This window comes from Tamandua tetradactyla, chromosome 16 (assembly GCF_023851605.1).
Source record: "Tamandua tetradactyla isolate mTamTet1 chromosome 16, mTamTet1.pri, whole genome shotgun sequence".
In the NCBI taxonomy this organism is placed as follows: domain Eukaryota; kingdom Metazoa; phylum Chordata; class Mammalia; order Pilosa; family Myrmecophagidae; genus Tamandua; species Tamandua tetradactyla.
Window position 1 is genome coordinate 24,176,237 of NC_135342.1, and position 22,463 is coordinate 24,198,699.

The 22,463-nt window shown below is 51.3% G+C and overlaps 2 protein-coding genes across 10 annotated transcripts; both read left to right on the forward strand.

The window, feature by feature from the left end:
- The first annotated feature begins 216 nt into the window (after window positions 1–216).
- On the forward strand, window positions 217–9,798 carry FBL (fibrillarin). Its single transcript, XM_077131879.1, has 9 exons — window positions 217–343; window positions 4,495–4,662; window positions 4,743–4,847; window positions 4,934–5,028; window positions 5,984–6,154; window positions 7,116–7,248; window positions 8,419–8,531; window positions 9,415–9,560; window positions 9,690–9,798. The coding sequence occupies exons 1-9, from the start codon at window positions 217–219 to the stop codon at window positions 9,712–9,714; spliced, it is 1,083 nt and encodes a 360-aa protein (XP_076987994.1). The 3' UTR covers window positions 9,715–9,798.
- An 80-nt stretch (window positions 9,799–9,878) lies between these two features.
- DYRK1B (dual specificity tyrosine phosphorylation regulated kinase 1B) lies at window positions 9,879–21,564 on the forward strand. 9 transcript variants are annotated; one of them, XM_077131873.1, is made up of 13 exons: window positions 10,625–11,033; window positions 12,355–12,518; window positions 13,591–13,713; window positions 13,815–14,003; window positions 14,333–14,480; window positions 15,353–15,639; window positions 16,347–16,493; window positions 16,576–16,716; window positions 17,017–17,052; window positions 17,137–17,332; window positions 17,728–17,834; window positions 17,928–19,557; window positions 21,246–21,564. In XM_077131873.1, the coding sequence occupies exons 1-12, from the start codon at window positions 10,955–10,957 to the stop codon at window positions 18,297–18,299; spliced, it is 1,989 nt and encodes a 662-aa protein (XP_076987988.1). In that variant the 5' UTR covers window positions 10,625–10,954; the 3' UTR covers window positions 18,300–19,557; window positions 21,246–21,564. The 9 variants fall into 9 exon arrangements, with proteins under 9 accessions (XP_076987987.1, XP_076987992.1, XP_076987984.1 ...); XM_077131874.1 differs by having other exon boundaries at window positions 13,594–13,713; XM_077131872.1 differs by lacking the exon at window positions 10,625–11,033 and adding an exon at window positions 9,879–9,963 and having other exon boundaries at window positions 17,017–17,332.
- Window positions 21,565–22,463: the final 899 nt, after the last annotated feature.

The following is a 22,463-nucleotide window of genomic DNA, read 5'->3' on the forward strand; positions in this document are numbered from 1 at the left end:
GCCCCGATTAGCGGGGACTAAGGCGACGAGGGAAGCACGTTTAGGATAGAGATCACAGAACGGTAAAAGACAAGAGGGCATGAAGCCCGAAAGGAGGCGGTGTCGTTAGAGTGCCGGGGAGCCCGCCCACTACGCGCGCGCGCGCGCGCGCGTCTCGGGGCTGGGCTGGGACTTCGAAGGGGCGGGGCTGGGGCTTCTAGGGGCGGGGCTGCGTGAATGCGTCATGCGCCGTGCGTCGCCGTGCGCCTGCGTTCCTTTTCCACGTGCGAAAGCCCCAAACGCGGGGAGTGGGAGCAGCTGCACACCCCAGACTCGAGCAGCTTAGGGCTCGCCATGAAGCCAGGTTCAGACCGGGATTGTGGTTGGGGTCCGGGACCGGGGCCAGGCCGGGTACCCGGGTGCCAGGCCGGAATCTGAGGGGCGGGGCTTTGGCCTGGGGGCAGGAATTCTGAGCCCTGGACTAGTCTGTTGAGGGTCGGGGGTCGTGGTTCGGGTCTTGCGTGAAGCGAGGGTATTGATTTCTCCCTAGGGTCGATTGTGAGGCGGAAGTCGAGTTTCTGGTCGGGAAATTTGGGACTGGCTTCGGAGGTCAAAGTTGTGAGTCGAGGGTCTTGGACCAGACATTGGGAATTCCTGCATGGAATTTGTTTTTGGTTTGAGATCTTTATGGGTCTTGGGTATTATTGGGCCAGAGGCGGTAGTCGAGGTCCTTAGCTAAAGTTTGGACCCAGGTACCTGGGGTTTTAAATGTCTGGACGTTGGTTTGCGGAATCTGTTTTGGATTGGGCATGAAGAGACCTTGATCTTCGGTCCTTTAGCTGGTCTGGGAGGTCCTCCATTTACCTCCTCTGTCTCCGCCGCCCTATCTTCTTGGTCCCCAAACCCAGTTTCTCAGAGAAGGCCGAGAGTGGGTGAGGATTCCCTGCTTGATAGTGTGCGGTTCTCTCTGGTCCAACTTTCCTGCTCTCTCCTGTTCTTGGGAGCCGGTCCCGGCAATGGAATGGAGATTATAGGTATCGCGATTCCCATTTTAGCGGTGAGATGGAGCTCGATAAGTCCAGGATTGGTGGGCCGGCGTAGGGTAGTGACAGCGCAGGAGTGGTTTCATTCATTTGCTTTTCCCAGAGATTCTGATGGACACACCCCTGCTTCTCGTGGTAGAAGAGAGTCCTGGCTTTGACAGCTGAAGGGATTCGCTCAAAGTTTCAATCCCGGCTCTGCTACTTAACCTACTGTGTGACCTCGGGCAAGTAGCTTTACTTCTCTGAGCCTCAATAAAATGGCACCCAGTCAAGATTAAGTGAGATTAGCATAGAGTTTGACATATTATTACTTGGTGTTGGCACCAATTGTTAGCATTTTCAAGGGAAACAAAATCAGGGTCTTTTTTTGGTTTCTCAGCTCTTCTTGTGCCCAAGTTGCCCCTCATCCCTTCACTGTTGAACCAGAAGGGGCTTTTCCTATTACAGTTTTTTCTGTTTTCTTCCCTTTTTGGGGGGCGAGAGGGGGTGTTGGAGAGAAGATGAAGTCATCTGGGAGGATTTGGATCCATGCCCTCCTTCCAAGCTCCCTTTCTCTTCTATGTTTGCAGATCTCCTGAACTGGGGTGGGGAGTGGTAGGTTGTGTATATTTAGGCCCTGGCATGCCTGCAGGCATCCTATAGTCTATGCTTCCCCCAGGAATGGAGGATGTGAAGTTGGAGAAGTTGTTAAGAGCCAGCACTTCAGTAAAGATTTTAGTCTGAGAGAGAGGGGAAAGTCTTTGGGAAATGTTGAGCATGATGCAGTGTGACTCTTTTTTATCCGACATTTTTGAAAGGGATCTTTCTTCTGTGTAGAAAAGAGACTTGGAGCAAAAGCAGAGGCAGGCACATTGGGGTGGGGGAAGAGCCAACAGATAGTTATGGCTTGTGAGAGAGGCATCAAGGATACTGACGGTTGAATTGTGTAACTGGAAGGATGAAGTTGCCATTTGTTAAGATTGGAAGATTGTGGTAAGAGAGCCAATTTTAAATCGGGGACCTATGTAGGAGATCCCCCTCCCCTAAAAAAACACGAAAACCTTCCAGAAATGAGTAAATATAAGTTTTTCTGAGGAGTGAATGCTTTTAGTACAGCTTCCTAAGAGCCCTAGGACCTGAAATGGACTAAGATGTGTTTGGAGTGTCTGGGACTAAAAGATAATACTGGTGTCACTGCATCCAGAACGTCCACAGTTCCCAGGTCTCTGCTTTCCTTCTTTCAGGCCTGGTTGAGAGTCTCATAGGCCTCTGAGTAATGGAGAGAGGGAACTCGTTCACCTGAATATGAATAATATTCAAATTGTGTGCCAGACTGTACTTCCTATCTATCAAGTCATGTAATCTTTACAGCTTGATGAGGTGGGCTCCATATTATCTCCATGTGTCTGATTTACAGATGAAGGTTTTAAGACTCCTGCAAACCTTCCCTGGCATGACCTCTGTCTCCCTGTATGGGACACCTGAGCTGCTTGAGGGGAGGGGCCAGGGCTCTCCTTACTACCCAGTCACCTGAGCAGGATCCTAGATCATCAGCAGTCATCAGTTCATTTAAGATTTATAGAGTCCAAACTTGGTGCCAGCAATTGTGCGAAGGTACTAGGGGTGCAGGAGTGTCCAAAACAATTCAAAGCCTCTCTCATTTTGGGAAGAGACAGGTAGTAGCAAGTAAATATATTTAAAATGCTGTGTGCATGCACTGATAGGGTAAAAAATGAAGCCGGGTAAATAAGGGTAGGGTGGTCAGGGAAGGCCCTACATTCAGGGACCTGAATGGAGTGAAGCAACCGAGCAGATGCCTGCAGGAGCCAGGCAGCAGCAGCCGCCGCTGATGGTACAAGCCTAGGAATTGGAGTGGACTTGACAGTCTGGACATAGAGGGAGGTCAGAGAAGTTGTTAGAGGCCAGATCCTTAGGGCAGTGTTCTCAATTTGGGCTCCACCCCAGACAAATTAAATCAGAATCGTAGCTGTGGGACCTGGGTGATTCCAAGGGATTAGCGATGGTTGGGAACCATTGGCTTTATAAATTGAAGAAAGGACTTTTGATTTCATTTTTTATGTGATGGGAAACGGCCTGGGGGATTTGGGCAGGGAAATGAGATCTGCTTTGCTGTTTTGAAAAGACCACTTGAGCTGCTGTATGGAAAGTAGACTGTAGAGGGAGTAGAAGATAAAAAGTAACTCGTTCCCTTAGTTATGTTTAGGAGTTCTGAAAAGTAAATGGTTTTTTTTTTTAAAAATTAAGTTAGGAAAATAACTATTTAAAAAACTATTTAAAAATCCACATGTTCATCTTTAACAGCATTAAAGAAACATAAAACGTGGGGATATAATGCAGTTTTATGAGAAGTTACTGAGCTTATTGAATGGCTTACATCAACTGAGATCATTTTTTAAAAAAAACTGATTTGCACATTATTTTACACCTCGTGAATAGTACTTCAGAGCTTTTGAAACAACAAAAAGTCAGATTTTAAAAAAATGCAAAGCCAAATACTGAATCTGTTGGTACCAGAAGAATCCCCTCTGCTTCAAATATTGTAGTTCAGTGAACCATTGACTATATCATAAGTGAGGAAAATAAAGCCTCTGAAACATTTCTTAAACTTTCAGTCTTCCTGGTAAGCCCTAAACTGCTTATAAGCTCCTGTCCATCCACAATGGACAATTCTGCTTTTAATCTTGTTTTTTTCTTCTTTGTTGGGAGGGATTTCTGCAAGCTTGGAAGCAGATCAGTTATGCAGGACACCCCCTCTGCTTTGGGGGTTAGAGCTTTACTTCCCAATACAAGGACAGGACTTGGGAGAGCACAAAAGTGTTTCCAGGGTTAAGGGACCCTGCTGCCACGGTGCACGCACACCTGGAGTTTGCTCTTTTTCAAACTAATATTGTTAAGATAATGAATTCTGTGAATCCACTATCCAAGCAAGAAAACCAGAATTTTAGCAGTAACCTACATACCATGTATAGATTTTCCCCCTATCCTAATATCTCCCTCCCAACAACCACTAACATGAATTTTTGTCTTAAATCATTCCTTTGCTTCTTTTATCTTTACTTCTGATTACAACATATATATGTACTCCAATACAGCATATCATTGTTTAAGCTTAGTTTGGTGAACTTTATAAAAAGGATATAATGTTGAATGTGGTTTTCTGGAACTTGCTTTTTTCTTTTGGGTGGGGATGGAGGGACTTGATTTTTTCGCTTAGCATGGTGACTCTTAAGATTTACTTTTACTGTTGTGTGTAGCTGTAGATATCTTTCACTGTTGATTGTGAATATTCCCCATTTTATTTATCCATTCTACCGAGGGGCATTTGAGTTTGTCAAATGTATGCGAATATTCTTGGCCGTGTCTGCACGTAGGCACATTTCTCCCATTTCTGTCCTGAGTGCAATTGCCGGGTATCAGATTTTTTATTGTTTCAGGCTGCATTGCCTTGACTGCTGTTTCTGTTTCCCTGTAGGTTTCAGTCCCCGTGGGGGCAGCTTCGGAGGCCGAGGCGGCTTTGGTGACCGTGGCGGTCGAGGTGGAGGCCGAGGCGGCTTTGGTGGTGGCCGAGGGGGCTTCGGCGGAGGCCGAGGCCGTGGCGGAGGCTTCAGGGGCCGCGGGCGAGGAGGAGGAGGAAGAGGTGGTAAGTGAGGCGTCCCCTATGCTTGGGTAGTAGCAAGGGAAGAAATTTGGGGGCTTCTTCTTACTGCATCTCTCCTGTAGGTGGAGGGTTCCAGTCTCCTGGTGGCAACCGGGGTCGTGGCCGAGGAGGAAAAAGAGGAAACCAGTCGGGGAAGAATGTGATGGTGGAACCCCATCGGCATGAAGGTGAAGGGCAGGAACTGGCTGAGGGTTGGGGTGGGGTGGGGTCGGGGGGCCAATGTCCTCACCCCTGCTCTGAAACCCTCACCCAGGTGTCTTCATTTGCCGAGGAAAGGAAGATGCACTTGTCACCAAGAATCTGGTCCCTGGAGAATCAGTTTATGGAGAGAAGAGAGTCTCGATCTCGGTGAGACCTGGGGCCCTGTCTAAGCTAGTGGGACCCCAGCTGATGGTATATCCAGCAGTCTGATCTCCCTGCTGCCACCCTTACCTCCCCCTTCCCCCTTCATATGTCCTGCAGATGCTGGCCAGGGATCACGGTAACTTCCCTCCTCACATGCCTTCTGTGATTCCCTGTTGCCTTCAGCTTGGTCCGGAGTCCTTACTGGCCCTGACAGCCCTCCACGCTCTAGTCCCCTTCTCCACCCCGGCCTCATCTCCCCCCTGCTTTCTCCCTAACCAGGCTGCACTGATCTCCTTGCTATTCCCTCTGCCTGGAGTTTTTGTCAGTAACTTCTGTGTGAGTCTGACTCCTTCTGTCTCCCCACCCTGCCTGTCAAAATCAACCCCCACCCCCTGCCCTCAGTCCTGGTCACTGGCCCTTACTGCCCCATGTTATTTTCTTTATGGGCAGGTACACTCTTGCCTCAGGGCCTTCTTGCTTGCTTTTCCTCTGCCTGTCATGCTCTTCCCCAGATAGCGCTCATCTACTTCAGGTAGCTCCTTCTCGGCTCGTCTCTTGCCACCTTTTCTCATTTTCACCTGTCTCTTGACATATCACCATCTAGTATAACATATTTTATTTAGTTAATTATAGTGTTATGTACTCTTTGGGGGCAGGGGTCTTTTTCTTATTCACAAGGTTTGGCACAAGCAGGTGCTTGTTGAATGAATGCATAGGACTTGATGTTACTCGATCCAGTCTGTGTCTCTCTGTGTTTATTGTCTCTTGCTGTCTTCTCCCCTTGAGTCAGTGACTTCCAGTCAGGCAGGACTGCATCTGTCCTGGTTCATGCTCTTCGTCCACAATTCATTTCTTGTACAACAACAAAATGCCCAGTTCTTTTCGAGGGCCCTAGGGTAAGGGATATGGGCTGTTGGAGAAGAGCCCAGCACTTATTTCCCCATCTCTCCCGGCCTAGGAAGGAGATGACAAAATTGAGTACCGTGCATGGAACCCCTTCCGCTCAAAACTGGCAGCAGCAATCCTGGGCGGCGTAGACCAGATCCACATTAGGCCGGGGGCCAAGGTGCTCTACCTTGGGGCTGCTTCGGGGACCACTGTCTCCCACGTCTCTGACATTGTAGGACCGGTGAGTGGGGGTGGGGGTGAGAATCTGTGACAAAATGTAAGAGTGGTGGTGAGGTGAGTGGGAAAGAAAAGATGCCTTCCTTTGCCAGCCTCGAGTCAGAGTCCTGTCTGCTTCCATTCACTGTGGCACAGAACCGGGCTCTGCCTTCTAGAAGGGGATAGGAGGCCCCTCCAAAGCTCGCTTCTGGGTTTCTGGACCTGAGGGAAAGGGGCATAGGCATTAGAGGGGCCCAGAGCTAGGAGTATCGGTATCAGACTATTTGAATTGGTTGCCCTTGTTAAAAATTCATGTCCCCAAAATCCAGGCTTCTGGTTTATCTTGAAAGAACAGGAGATCTCAGAGTTTCTGGGCCTGCATTTCAATTTATACCATCTGTAGAGGGAGGCTGTACATCTCCCTTTGTGACCCCTTTCTCGTTTATGTGATTGCTGGCTGTGTAATTTAGTAGTTACAGACCCTAGGCTCTGATGCCAGGCTCTTTGGATTCAAATCCCAGCTTAGCCATTTAACAGTGATGTCGTTTTGGACAGATTATTTATCTCTCCGGGGCTCACTTTACCCCCTGGAAAACAGACTTGTGAAAATTAGACAAGTTAATTTCTACACAGTGTTTCTGAACAGTACCTGGCATGTGGCAAATGCTTGTTAGCTGTTGTGCTTCATCATTCTGTGCCTTGGCTTCCTGTTTTTAAGCCTTTATTGAGAGCCTGGGCTCTCAGATTAGGTAACTTGGTGTTTGGAAGGCTCACTTGCTTGCTGAATAATCCTTGGTTGATAATTTCACATCCCAGGACCTCAGTTTATTAATCTATGAAGTAGACTTGATAACAATGGCTGTTAAATGATAGGATTTTGATTTGGAGGTTGGAAGAAATGCTGCATGCAGAGCGTAGGCCCATTAGTAAGTAGTGGCTCCATATGAGCACTGATACCATCACTGTTATTACTTGCCTTGTTTTAGGATGGTCTGGTCTATGCAGTTGAGTTCTCCCACCGTTCTGGCCGTGACCTCATTAACCTGGCCAAGAAGAGGACCAATATAATTCCTGTCATTGAAGATGCTCGGCACCCACACAAATACCGCATGCTCATTGGTGAGGGGCCCTGGGCGTCGGCCCAGGTAGGGTGGGATAGGCCACTCCTAGAAACAGGTTTCCTGGAAGAGCCTATCTAAGCCCTGAATCGGACTGAATTGGAATGAATGAGCAGTCCCTCAGAGTCTGTAGGAGTGAGAAGGGATGGGGGAATCAGTTGAGATTATGGAGGTGGGGGCCCCATTCCATGGTCTCAGGTGTCTGGCACCCTTGAAGAGCCAGCCTCCTCTCTTTTGAAATCTTTCCTTAGACCCCTGTGCTTCTAGCCTCCCCCCCAAAACACAGTACTTTCTACACTGCTCCTGACTTGTGTGTAGAACCCCCTCCAAGATGCTGTTCATTATCTGATGATCCTAGCCCAGGAGGCACAAACTGAGCTGGCTCTGACCCTCAGGGGGCCATTGTAGATATTTTAATGCCTGTATTTTTTTTTGTTCTCTAATTGGAAATGTAACATATGATTTTGTTTTGTAAAAAATCAAAAGCATGATGTAAAAATGGAAAGCCTTTTAAACATCCCCAGAGGTAATTGACGTAAACAATTTGATGGCTACTTGTTGTGAATTTTAAAAAGTCAGTTTTCATCATACCACCCCATGCCCGCCCCGCATGAGCAGACACCGGGAATCAAACCTGGTTCTCTGGCATGGCAGGCGAAAACTCTGCCTGCTGATCCACTGTTGTACCGCCCTACACCATCTTTTCAATTGTTAAAGTTTCCTTCCTCCCCTACCCCCACTCCTTACTCACACTGGCTTTAAACATTACTTTGTCATTCCACTTGTTTTTCTTTCTGAGTTTTTTTCCCGTATTCTCATATATATTTGTCCTGCGACTTGTTTTCATTTGACAACCCCGAAGACGTTCTTGCCTATTAGTGCTCACCTTTAGTTGCCTTTTTGATGACCTGGTTGTCTCCCCCGCCAGGCCTGGGAGCATCTTGAGGGCAGGGTCCGGGTTTGACTTGTCTCTGTGTCACCAGGGCTGGCCACAGAGTAGGTGGCAACCATGTTGGGGATGCTGTGGAGGAATGGGGGATCAGTGGGGGAAGTTGGATTGGAGGCAGGGAAACTGCCAAGCATCTGCTCATGATGGGGCACAAGCCCAAGGGGGGGAGCTGGGAAGATCTCTGGTGGGCTCGACTTCTAAACGCCACCCCTCTCTCCCTAGCAATGGTGGATGTGATCTTTGCTGACGTTGCCCAGCCAGACCAGACCCGGATCGTGGCCCTGAATGCCCACACTTTCTTGCGTAATGGAGGACACTTTGTGATTTCCATTAAGGTGGGGGACTTGATGGTGTGTAAGATGGGATGGGACTGTCCCAGGATGGCTTCTTCTCTGTCAGGGTGTGACAGCCAGCCAGGTGAAACAAGGGGGTCACCATCTTCCTTACTCCAGTCAGTCTACTCCCAGCCTCTGTCCCTACTCCAGCCCCCTACCATTTGTTCTCCAACTCCATTCATATAACACGTGATACCAAAATGTCAGCAAAACTAAAAGCTTTGGATTTAGAGATTAATATGTGGTGGTCAAATGCATGGTCACTGATCCTGACTGAATCTTAAATCCCAGTTTGCTCTGTGAGTTTGAGCAAGTTACTTAACCTCTGTGTACCTCAGTTTCTTCATTTGTAGAATGGAAATATTAGTTCTATCTCTAGGGTATACGTGAAGAATTAACATATGTGAAGTGTTCAGAACATTCTGGCATAAAATTAAATATAAGATAAATATTAGATGCATTTTTTAAACTTTGAAATACAGAGAACTTAGTCCTGTATGCTCTTCACCCAGATTGACTATTTGCCAGCCTTTTGCTACATTTGCTTTGTTATTCTTAGCTGGCTTATTACTATTACAATTTAGTAAAGAAAAAGAGGAAGAAGAAAAAACAGACAAACTCTGTTTTATATGTAAAATTTAGGGGCTGTGATTAAAGCTTCCTAGTTCAAATCCAAACGAAACTGAAAGCTTTTTTAATGAAGCATTTCCCCACATTTCTGAAACCCTGCCATAGAAGAGACAGTAATGATTGTTGTTGGCCTCTTCAGCCTGAGGGTCACTTACTTTCCAAAGAAAACAAATACTTCTGGTTTAAAGAGCACAAAAAAAGGGAAACCAGAAGTCAAAGCCTTGCTGCGGACTTAAAATCTCTCCTTCTATAGGCCAACTGCATTGACTCTACAGCCTCCGCCGAGGCCGTATTTGCCTCTGAAGTGAAAAAGATGCAACAGGAGAACATGAAGCCCCAAGAGCAGTTGACCTTAGAGCCTTACGAAAGAGACCATGCTGTGGTTGTGGGTGTGTACAGGTGAGCAGGCAGCCAGTAATCTACCAGGATAGATGTCTGTCCCTTAAACTCAGAGCTGTGTGGGTCAGTTCTTGTTGGGAATGCCCATGGTCTTGGAGATTCCCCTCATCTCCTCTCTTCCTCTCACAGGCCACCTCCTAAAGTGAAGAACTGAGTGAAGTTCACCGCTGTCAGGATTGCGAGAGATTGTGTGGTTGCTGTTGCACGTGTGTTTTTCTATTAAAAGACTCTTCTGTCACCGTTGTCTGCAGCTGATTGCTCTGCCACCGCTGTTGTCCACCTGGCGCATGCGCCCTTGGTGCTCTTGAGTGGGGGTGGAAAGTCTCATCTTGTTACATGGCGCATGCTCTGTTTTCAGCGGTCTCCTGCGCAGCCGTAATCCGGTTTTCGGCGCCTAGGCGGGGTTAGTGACTCGCTGCGCATGATTGGTAGTAGTGCCCACTAAACGCAGGCGCGGATTGCTTCCTTGGGTCACGTGAAGGGGCGGGGGTGGGGAGGCGGGGTGAGGGCGGAGTCCGGGGCGAGGGCGGAGTCTGGGGCGGGGTGGAGGGGTTGGTTTGTTGTGGTCGCCATTTTGCTGGTTGCATTACTGGGTAATCGTGGCTCTGGCTTGCTGCGTCCGCCGGATACCTTCCGCCCGTGGGCAGGTCAGAGCTCGGGCCTCCCGAGCAGTTTGAGTCCCCTTGCCTGCGCTCTCAGGTAACGAAACGAAGATGAGTGGGGTGGCATGCGCTCGCAGGGAGTGGAGGGGAGGGCGGAATTCGCCCTGGCCGCGTCGCAGCGAGAATGAGCACAAGGCCCCGGCATGGGGGTGAGGAGGGCGGGCAGGTGCAGGCCCAGCCTGGCTATTCATAGTCGGATTCCTGGAAGGGGCCAAGCCCGAGGGAGCGATCTTGGGAGGAAAGTTGGGAGGGGGTAGCCAGGCCTGGCTCCCGCCCTTTGTTTGGGCTTGGCTCCGCCGGCCGCATCGTCGTTGCCTAGCAACAGCCATCTTGGACTATGATTGGCCGAGTTCTTGGCAGCGACGACCAATTGCACGGTTGTTGCCATGGCAGGGTGCGGACTGCCAAGCTCAGTCGGGCCCCGCCCGCCGGTTCTCCGCAGGCCGGGGCGGGCCTCCAGGGTGGGGGGCGGGACGCCTGGGTCCCCAGAGGCGGGGGGCCAGTGGTGCGAGAGTTAGCTCGCCCCTCCCCCGTCCACCTGCTTGCCCTTCCCCCGCGTGCCCCGGGTTGACCCTCGTTCCCTGCTCTCCCCGCCCCCGGCGGTGGCGGTGGCGGTGGCTGCTGTTTTCACCCACCGGGCCGTCTGTCCCGCTTGCCCTCCCCGCCGCGGGGCTTGCCGGGCCGGCCGGGCTGGGGACAGACGGCCGCCTCCTCGCTGCCGCCACTGCCGCCATGCTGGCCGCTCACCCGCCCCACTGGGGGCCCCACCGCGCCCCAGCCCCCAGTGGGCTCCGCGCCAGCCCTGACCCGGGTATGGGGTGGGGGCTGAGAGAGACGGTCCTGTTGTGGGAGGGCCCTGGGTTATAGGTTGTTTTGGGGGTGAGGGGCGATCTTCCAGGGAGTGGAACTCCAAGAGTGGTGGGGCCTGGAGTGGCAAAACCTTGCTTAGGAGCAAAGAATCTGACATAGGGGGGTTGTGTGGGTGCGGGTGGAAGCCCTTGGGAGAGGGACTTTAGTGTGGTTCAGTGTTCTGAGAGAGAGAACCCTATGTGATATTTGAGGAATTTGGCTATGTGGGCCTCCTAAGAATGGGCGCGGCTGTGTAGTGACCCTGATAAAGGGGAGCTGTGGGGGAAATGTTGGGTAGTGGACGTAGGATCCAATGTAGAGGAAATAAGAAGGAAGATCACTGTAAGCCATGGGAAGAGGCTCCCCCCCCCTTGGTTCCATCAGAAATGGGCTTTGGAAGGGGAACATTGGAGTACCATGAGAAATACTGCAGATATGGCATGGGGGAATGGGGCTTTGGTTGGGAGACTACCTAGAGGGTGGTCTCTGAGGAAGGAGGACCCGATAAAGGGAAGAAATCCTGGCATGATAAATTGGGAGAACAGTGGGAGGCGGGTCCCGTAGGAAGGGTGTGCCCTGGTTAATGAGGTTGCCATAGAATAGGACTCTGGTCTGTAGGGGATCTCAGATAATCTTGGGGTGGCTGGGTGGTCCTCAGAGGAACCTGATGTGGTTTAGGGGTCCTATAGAAGACCCTGCTATGGCTTGGGGGAGGTTCCAGAGAGCTCTTGTTTCTAGGGTTCTCTGCATTTGGGGATGTGTTGGGAAGGGTAGGCCTTGAAGTAGAGGGGTCTTGGTGATAGAGGATGAGATCCTGATGTTCAGGAAGACTGCAGGAGGGTGGGATCTTAGGTGAGGGGTCCTGGGGAGAGCCACGAGTAGAAATGGGAAGAAAAGAATGAACCCTACTTCCCATGCTGCCTGTGGTTTCTATCATTTTCTTCTCTTTCCTCCCTCCAATTATTGGTGTCTTTCTGTCCTCCTTTCCTGTCATGACCCAAATCCCCTGCTCTTGCCTGCCTCTTTCTTCATCCCCTTTCATGCATCCCTGTCTTTATTCCGCCTCATTCATTTTTTTAATGATCATTTGTCGAGGTACTTTGCTTTGCCCCCCCACCTGGCTTGCCACTTCTCTTCCCTCTTTTTATTGCCACCTGTTGCACCCTTTTCCACCTCCTTCTGTGCCCCTGCTTTCTCTGTCATATCCATTTGTTCCCTGCTTGGCACTGTCCCACATATCCCCCTGTTCCATGTTGTTCCCCCGCCTCCCTGCCTGCTCTCAGGTCTCAGCGGCGGTGGCAGCCGAGGTGCAGGATGCGAGAAGGCGCCCCCCGGCCGGGCTCCCGCTCCAGGCCTCACTCCCTTGTGGCCCTCTGAGCCCACCATGGCCGTCCCACCAGGCCATGGTCCCTTCTCTGGCTTTCCAGGGCCCCAGGAGCACACGCAGGTATGCGTTCACCCAGCTCCTCATCTGCCTGGGGTCAAGGGAGGCTGGGAATAGAAGGGTTTCAGGGCCAAGAGATGGAATGTGGCTGCCCCAGACAGTATCCAGGGGTGTGAAGGGCCCCTGAGTTGTAGAAGATAACAGAAAAGGTGCTGGCAGTCAGGGTTTGGAGAGCCTGGGTTCAAATCCTGGCATGGTGATTAAATTACTAAGTTCTCTATGCTTCCGTTTTCTTATCTGTGAAATGGAGCCAATATCAAAACCTACCTCACAGAGTTGTTGTGAGGATTAAAGAAGTTAATGAAATGCATGTAAAATGCCGAGAATAGTGCCTGGTACCTAGGAAACACCTAATAATGCTTACTAAGAAAACGTTAGAGTGAAGGATCTGGAGGGAGTGGATGGAGAGGAGGGTTGAGACCTAAGGGTCTTGGGACCAACAGGGCCTGAGTGGTATAGGGTAAAGCACTCCAATGGTAGAGATGGTGGAGGTTCTAACATGTAGATCTTGAAACAGGATGGAATGGGAGGTCCAGGGTATAGGATCCAGGTTCTCAAGACCTTTCAAATGAAAGAACAGGGCAAAGATGCTTGGGGCAAGGGAGGGGGGAGCGAGGTGAGAAGCAACACCCTAAGGGATAAGGGTAAAGTGAGATGGGGGTGCATAGAGGTGGGACACCCAGAATGGAGTGGGGGCTAGGGCAGGGCTGTCTCTCCTGCTAAAAGGTTAGGAAGGTTTCCCCTATGATCTCTCCCACTGAAGTTCAGAAAGGAGTGAAGGTGTGGGTCAGAATGCTGGCTAAAGGCCCAGGGGGAAAGAGTTCCCTTATTTAGTCAACACCCATTGCTTCTGTTGAACATCCGCTACATACTAGACCCTGCTCAAGGCCCTGGAGACATAGTAAGAACAAGACAGACCTTGTAGAGTTCATTTCTAATTGGGTAGACAGAATGACCATATAAATAGGTGATTGCGTGGGGTAATAATGAGCCAGATGTCCATATGATTCTCCCCCTTGAGGTCAGACATGATGGGTCTTGCCTGTCCTCAGTGAGGCACCCCCGCCCTGCCCAGCAGGTATTGCCTGATGTGCGGCTACTGCCGCGGAGGCTGCCCCTGGCCTTCCGGGATGCGACCTCAGCCCCACTGCGCAAACTCTCTGTGGACCTCATCAAGACCTACAAGCACATCAATGAGGTAGGCAGGGGCCGGGGCAACCTGGGCTGGGGTCTGGGGGGTTCTCACTGCAGGCATGGGTCGCTCACTGGTCCTCACCTCCTGCTTGGCCAACTGGATAGGTATACTATGCGAAGAAGAAGCGGCGGGCCCAGCAGGCGCCGCCCCAGGACTCGAGCACCAAGAAGGAGAAGAAGGTCTTGAACCACGGTTACGATGACGACAACCACGACTACATAGTGCGCAGTGGCGAGCGCTGGCTGGAACGCTACGAGATTGACTCACTCATTGGCAAGGGCTCTTTTGGCCAGGTGCGGGACAACCAACCCTGAAGCCAGGGATTGGGAGGCATGGGAACCCACTGACATTGACCCCCTCACCCAGTCACTTAGTTTGCTATACCTCAGGTTCCTTTTCTGTAAAATAGTACAAATAACAGGACTCCCCACATAAGGTAGTTGACAGGTGTTTCCACCACTGCCTCAGTCATGGTGAGCATTCAAGTGTGTATTTTTATTACTGTCAATTTTTGGGGTTGGGTCCCCTTTGCTGAGCTGAGGGAGGCCAGAGGGAGAAGAGGAAGAGAGTTACCTGGCTCTCCCCTACCTCCCCCACCTTGTGATGTGCCCTGCCCTGGCAGGTGGTGAAAGCCTATGACCATCAGACTCAGGAGTTGGTGGCCATCAAGATCATCAAGAACAAAAAGGCCTTCCTGAACCAGGCCCAGATTGAGTTGCGGCTGCTGGAGCTGATGAACCAGCATGATACGGAAATGAAGTATTATATCGGTGAGACCTGGGGCCAGTAGGGCCATCAATGCCTGGGATAAAGGGAACTAGCTAGGGATGGGTCACCCCCAAAATAGGAGGGGTCTGGTGTCCTTTGGCCAGGGTTTGGTCTGTGTTTGCTTGACATCAGGGATTCTTCTGCTCCCCATGATTTTTCACCTGGTCACATGATAACAATGGCCAGAGTTAATGTTCACTAAGAGCCAGGCTCTAAGCACTTTACATTAATTAACTCATTTCTCATTATAACCCCATGAAGGAAGGGGCAATCATTGCCCACATTTTGGAGATGAATAAGCTAAGCGTACTGGTACTAGCATTTGTGTGAGATCACAGAGTTTATACTCAGCAGAGCTATGATGTGACTAGGCAGTCTGCTCCAGAGCCCTTGCTCTTAACATGTGGGCCAGGTGTCTTTCTCTTTCACTTAACACTGTTCTTTTAGAAAGAGCAAGTGGATTTTTAAAAGAGGAAGCTTTACATCTCACCAGTAAATGGATAATGTAGCCCTTGCCACAAAAAATAAATAGTTTAGGGTAAAACCATGTTATAAAATTAAAGGAGGGCATGTCGAATGGTAAAGACTTCTCCACACCTAATGGATACTTTCTCTGTGCTTTAATCAGAAGGTTTGACAAGTGACTTGACTTGCAAAGGGAATTAACTTACTGTGACTCCAGTAACATATCATATAAAAACCTCCTGTCTAGCAGATGGTACCCATGGTCACACTACAGTTTGGCTAACGCTGGAGAAGCAGGGGCACCGATCTGCCTCCAGCCTCCCTCTGATGACTGCCAGACCCGAGCAACACCAGCCCTCTCTAAGCCTGTTTCTTCTCTTCGGCCCCTTTTCTGTCCCCTCTCACACAGTGCACCTGAAGCGACACTTCATGTTCCGGAACCATCTGTGCCTGGTGTTCGAGCTGCTCTCCTACAACCTGTACGACCTCCTGCGCAACACACACTTCCGAGGTGTCTCGCTGAACCTGACCCGGAAGCTGGCGCAGCAGCTCTGCACGGCACTGCTCTTCCTGGCCACGCCCGAGCTCAGCATCATCCACTGCGACCTCAAGCCCGAGAACATCCTGCTCTGCAACCCCAAGCGCAGCGCCATCAAGATTGTGGACTTCGGCAGCTCCTGCCAGCTTGGCCAGCGGGTGCGTCCAGACCCTATAGGGAGGTGGGGGCGGGGCCAATGGCTGGGTGTGGCAGGGGTGGGGCCAGCCTGATGGCCCAGTGCCAAGGGGCTGAGCTAGGCTGAGATGGGCCTATCCGGTGCAGCCAGAAGTGGCTGATGCCTGAGTGTTTGTGCTGGCAGTTGGGGGTATCAGTGGATACTGTCTTGGAGTGTGGGGCTGATGGAGAGGGGCAGAAGTGGTCTACCCCAGGGTTTAGCAGCCTGTTAGGAAGGGAGGGGTGAGGCCTGAGGGTATAGGGCCGGTTATGTAGAGGCCAGACCTGGGTTGAATGAAGCTGGGGTGAGTCTTCTAGTAGATTACATTGTCCTGATGTTTTTAAAGTCAGAGATGGGCAAGAACCTTGGGTGTTCAGGCACTTAATGTGAGAGCAGCAGACGGGCTGGAACAGGAGTGTTAAATAGGGATGGGCCTGGGGACTACCACCCTCTGATGGGTACGGAGAGGGGTCTAGCGTCAGACGAGGCCAGCTGAGATTCATGGAGCTAATGAAGGAGCTGTAGTGCCTGCTAAGCTTGTGAGCATAACCTCAGGGTTTGGAGCCTCCATTCTTCTGCTTAAAGGAGTAGGAGGCTTGTTCTCCGTCAGATCTTCTTAGCCTTGAGGGTGTCAACAGGACCAGCAAGGGAGGCTGGGGTCTCTGATCTTAGCTTCCCCCTCCCCACCAGATCTACCAGTACATTCAGAGCCGCTTCTACCGCTCGCCTGAGGTGCTCCTGGGCACACCCTATGACCTGGCCATTGACATGTGGTCCCTGGGCTGCATCCTTGTAGAGATGCACACTGGAGAGCCTCTCTTCAGTGGCTCCAATGAGGTGGGCATTGGGGAGGAGAGTCCCAGAGGTGGAAGGGGGGAAGCCCAGCTGCCCGATGGGCCTGACGCCTGCCTCTTCTCAGGTGGACCAGATGAACCGGATTGTGGAGGTGCTGGGCATCCCGCCCGCCCCCATGTTGGACCAGGCCCCCAAGGCTCGCAAGTACTTTGAACGGCTGCCTGGGGGTGGCTGGACCCTACGAAGGACAAAGGAACTCAGGAAGGTGCGGCCCCTGCCCTGCACCCTTCCTCCCACCCCGGCTGGCCCCTCACTCTCTCACACTTGGGGCTCCCTCTCTCCTTGTTTCCGTTCCCTTGTGTCTTTCCCTTTCTTCTTTTCCCCTTTGTCTGTACTTTCCTTCCTCCCCTACCCACCCCATCTTTTCTGCCCACCCCACAGCTTTTCTTAGCTTTTCTCTTTCCACCTTCTCTCCTGTGCCTCTGTTTCCCCGTGTGTGTCTCCCTGCCCCTCCTGCCCACTGACGGCCACTCTCTTGCCCCCCCTCCCACCCCCTCCCTGCCAGGATTACCAGGGCCCCGGGACACGGCGGCTGCAGGAGGTGCTGGGCGTGCAGACGGGCGGGCCCGGGGGCCGGCGGGCGGGGGAGCCGGGCCACAGCCCCGCCGACTACCTCCGCTTCCAGGACCTGGTGCTGCGCATGCTGGAGTATGAGCCGGCCGCCCGCATCAGCCCACTGGGGGCTCTGCAGCACGGCTTCTTCCGCCGCACGGCCGACGAGGCCACCAACACGGGCCCGGCAGGCAGCAGTGCCTCCACCTCGCCCGCGCCCCTCGACACCTGCCCCTCCTCCAGCACTGCCAGCTCCATATCCAGCTCTGGTGGGTGCCCAGTGCTTGGAAAGGGTAGAACAGGGGTGGGGGGCAGCTCTGGGCTCAGCCTTAACTAGGAGACCTTGCCACTAGGACTTCACCCAGTACGTTGAAATGGCCTGATTCTGAACTCTAAAATGGGATAGAGCAGGAAGACTTTGATAAGTCCCAACTTGATATCTGAGACTGGGCTTGAACTCAGACCATTAAAACTGGTTCTGACTTGGACACCCAAAATCGAATTCATACCCTGAATGTCAAATCTGGGCCTGACCCTTCAAGTGGACCCTGATCCCAAAGCTTGAAGCTGGGCCTTGGCCATGAACTCGGTTCAGCTACTCAAAACCCAGCTTCCACCTCCTCTTACCTAAAGCTTCATCTCCTTTCCTCCCTGGTACTTCCAGGAGGCTCCAGTGGCTCCTCCAGTGACAACCGGACCTACCGCTACAGCAACCGATACTGCGGGGGCCCTGGGCCCCCGATCTCTGACTGTGAGATGAATAGCCCCCAGGTACTAGGGTCTTAGAGGCTTTGGAGGTGGGTAACAGGGCCCTGTAACTGGGGACCCAGATTGCCATCACCCACTGTTCCTTTGCTTCTTTAGGTCCTACCCTCCCAGCCGCTGCGCCCCTGGGCAGGGGGTGATGTGCCCCACAAGACACACCAGGCCCCTGTCTCTGCCTCATCACTGCCGGGAGCCGGAGCCCAGTTACCCCCACAACCCCGATGCCTTGGCCGTCCCCCATCACCAACTTCACCACCACCCCCGGAGCTGATGGATGTGAGCCTGGTGGGCGGCCCTGCAGACTGCTCCCCACCTCACCCAGCACCTGCTCCCCAGCACCCGGCTGCCTCAGCCCTCCGGACTCGGATGACAGGAGGTCGTCCACCCCTCCCACCGTCTGATGACCCTGCCACTCTGGGGCCTCGCCTGGGCCTCCGTGGCGTACCCCAGGGCACGGCAGCCAGCTCATGACCCTGCCCCTTCCCTGGGCCCCCCCCCCCCGAAGCCATACCCCCCATCTGGGGGCCCTGGGCTCCCATCCTCATCTCTCCCCTCGACTGGAATTGCTGCTACCCAGCTGGGGTGGGTGAGGCCTGCACTGATGGGGCCTGGGGCAGGGGGTCGAAGAGAGGGGTTTGCCGTACCCTCCCCACTAAAGACTGGACCCTTGGCCCTCTCCCTCCCCCCCCCTTGTTTTCTATTTATTGTACCAAAGACAGTGGTGGTCTGGTGGGGGCAGGGGAAGGAGACCCCCCTCACCTCAGGGCCCTAGGAGGGGGTGGGGGCAGGTAGGGGGAGATGGCCTTGCTCCTCCTTGCTGTACCCCGCAGTAAAGAGCTTTCTCACATGTCTGCCTGAGCGTTTGCAGGGCCTCAGGTCCCCTTACCCAGCCTGCAGAGGCATGGTGGGGATAGGTGTTTGGGGAGGGGTGCCAAAGGAGCTTTGTGGTGCTGGATATATCCCTTCTGTGGAAGTCGTGGCTGTTGGCACAGACACGGGAGCTGCAAGAGGTCTGGAAATACAGAACCCTAGATGGGGATCCTGGAAACTCTGGTCCACATTTGCCTTTTCCATCCAGTAAACTCAGAGCATGAAAGGGGAAGGGCTCAGCTCTGACTTCTCTCTGGGAAACATCAGGTATGATCTGATAAGTTGAGGCTTCTTGAACCTGTGCAGGAATGGCTCCTTATGCCAGGAAGGTGTTCCTTAGGTGCTCAGTGCAAGCAGCATGCCTTATTGATACCATCTTAGTATCATCTTAGTATCAATAATTGATACCATCTTAGGCAAGCAATGGATACAGACTTTACTTCTGTATAGACCCTGCTGGAAGCCAGTGGGAGCAAAGTTTCTTGAGATTCCCAGACGAAAGGTGTTCTTGGGGTTCCAGGTAAGTGGGCCTGTTTCCATGACAACTTAGAAACAAGTTTCCAGGCTGGCCAGTCGAGAACTGTGATTTGAAGGGTTTCACAGCCTCCCACCCCTGGCGCTTACTGGGAAATGGAGTTCTACTTAGCAATCTTTTCACACTTTTTTCCATTGGGGAACTACAAAGGCCAGGAATCTTTTCGCCAACATGTTTAGAGGCGGCCCTTTAGACAGCCAATTGGCAGTCGGAGGGGGGTGGGACCCGGATATTGAAGGTCGCCAGGAGGTGAGGAGGAGGCCGTGATTGGGTGACTTTGGCCACCTTGGCTGTAGGTATTGAGTTCACCGAGGTGTGCGGAAGGTGGGTTGCTGCGCGATGCTGGGGCAAGACGTAGGTTAAGCCTTTGCAGTTTCGGAGCTGGCAGTGGGCGCTGCTCCCTGAGTGGCCCTGTCGTGCGGAACGCCCCGCTGTGCCTGGCCCGGCTCACGGGAAGCCTCGGTCGGCAGGAGAGACCAGCCGGTACCCGTACGGGCATCTATGTGTTTAATGGAGCAGCGCCGAATGCGGCGGGAACCGTGGGGAGGCACGGGTGGGAAAACCTCCCGAGCTGGGGCCTGAAGACGGAAGGATGATGGGGGTGACGATGGTGAGGTGAGATGGCTGGTGCGAAGGCAGCATTGAGAAACAACTCAGTGCGTGAGTGTGAACTGCAGGTAGTTTGGTGTTGGTGAAGAGGATATTGAAAGTTCTGTATGAATTAGATCGTGATAGATATTTTTGGTCACTTAAGTAGCTTGGACTTTGTCCTGAGGACAGCGAGGAGCCATGATAGTTTTTGGAAGGGAAAGGACATGGGGGATCACGACGGGAAGGAGACTGGGGTCTGGGAGTCTGCTGCTGTGCAGGAAGCGGAACAAACTAGGTTGGGGCTGGATCAGGGCAGGGGCCATGACAAGCAAGGGGAGAGTGGGAGAGATGTCTAGAGGCTGAGTGGACAGGCCGTGGGACTGACAGCTGGTGTGGCTGACAAGCTGAGTGGGAGGGGGAAATCGGGAGGGATGTCTCCGGCCCAAGGAACCACAGTGCCTGCCATATTGTACATGCTCAATAAAATGTTTTTGAATGAACAGTCCTGTGAGGCAAGTACAATTATGGGTTCCATTTTGCAGATGAGGATACTGAGGAGAGAAAAAGATTAACTTGCCCAAGATCACTTGCTAGGAAGCAGAGGGCTCTGATTGTGCTGGTGTGAACCAGTGACTTAGCAAGGTGCAAGATGAACCCAGAGACATCAGCAAGGTCCTATGAGGAGTTTTGGGGAGGCTTGGAATTGTATATTCCACATTGCTCTTTCCAGCTCACAACCTGTGCCCAGAATTCCTGTCTACTTGATCTCTTCTCCTCATGAATGTTTAGAGGTGTCCGGAGAGAAATGGCCAAATTGAACTCATGGTCTTTTCCCCAAAACCTGCCGTGTCAGTGGGACACAATAGAGAACCAAAAAGTTTACCTGCCCCAAAGACCTCACAGTTCAGGTTGTGAGGTTCAGACCATCAAATAATCATACAAATATGAAAATAAAAAGGAAGGCAGGAAATCCTATTAAGAGCATGTGACAGGAAATCTAATCTGTTCCCCAAGAAGTGCAGTTTGAGGTGACAAAGAAGTAGATATTAATTAAGAGGGAAGTAGTGTGTTTGCAGGTGATGGTTAGAACCCAGAGGCTGAAAGGGAAGAGAGGTCAGATTATGTAGATATTGTAAGGAGTTTAGGTTCTTACCCCATGTGTTGTAGAAGAATTTAAGCAGTGAAAGGAGGCACAGTTTTTGATATTTACTTTGAAAGATGTTGAGTGTCTGTTATGTGGGGAATTGATGATACTGAATTAAGGAATTGGAGTGGCCAATGAAGTGGCTGATACTGTGAGATTAAAACAGCTGCAATTTTAAAAGGTCACAAGTTTTTTGGTGATTCTCCCTTCAAGGGATGGAGTCCCCTTCCCCTCACCTTGACTCTGGGCTGACTCTGTGATTTGTTTTGATCAATAGAATGCAGTGAAAGTGACTCTATTCCACTTGGGGGGCCCTGGGCCTTAAGAAACCTGGCTGCTTCCTCTTTCAATCTCTTGGGGAACTGAACCGCCGTCTAAAGAGGTCCATCCACCACTCGGCTGGAGAGAGATGTGGAAAGAGAAAGGCCGAGCCAGCCCTCAACTGTTCCATTGATTCCAGCTGATATGACAGAATGATGTCTCTTTAGAGATTCTGCCCCATTCAGCTCCCAGCTTACACCACATGGAATAAAGATGAGCCTCTAAACCTTGAGCAAACTGCAAAATCGTTAAGAAGTAAATGGTTGCTATTTTAAGCCACTCTTGTTTGGGGTGATTTGTTACACAGCAATAACTAACTGAAACAAGTATGTATTTTTTTTTGAGCTCTTACCATTTTATGTATTAATTATTGAATCCTCACAGTTACACTATGGGGTAATATTATTACTCCTCCCAATCTACAGATGAGGAAACTATGGCATAGAGAAGTTAATAAAGTATTAGCAAGGTGCCTGGCATCTAATGGTAAAGAGTATATGAAGGCTTTTATTATTAGTATCATGTTCATCATCATTAAAGTTCCTTTAATTGTTAAAGAAGTGCTAATAAGATGAATTAAAAGCATTATTGTTCCACTCAGTAACGGTGTGATTTTAGATGAATAACTTCATCTCTGTGAGGCTCAATTTCTTCACTGGAATGGAGAGGTTGTAATAACATTCATCTCACATACTGTGAGGAGCACAGGGGCACATACCCACCATATGGCAGGCATGCTAATTATTGTGAAGCATGCAGCCAAGGTTGTGGTGGAGAGTGCCCACGAGGCTATGTGGTGGACGTTGTGGAGGACAGTGGCCCACAAAGATGAAGCCATTGCCTTAGAAGGCCTACTGTCAAGTCCTTGGTGATACTGTTGAAGTGCTGGACCAAGCCTCATCTGAAGCTGAGATTAACTGTGTACTTCTCCATTAAGAGATGCAGCAAGTCTGCCTTTATTGTTGGAACCCAAGTTGAATTGGGCTTCCAATTACTTGTAACCAACAGCATCCTGACTCAGGGTTTTAATCACCTATTCATTCATTCAACAAATACTTAAAAACCTACAGTTTTAGGCGGGCCACAGTGGCTCAGCAGGTAAGAACGCTCGCCTGCCATGCCCGAGGACCTGGGTTCGATTCCCGGTGCCTGCCCATGTTAAAAAAAAAAAAAA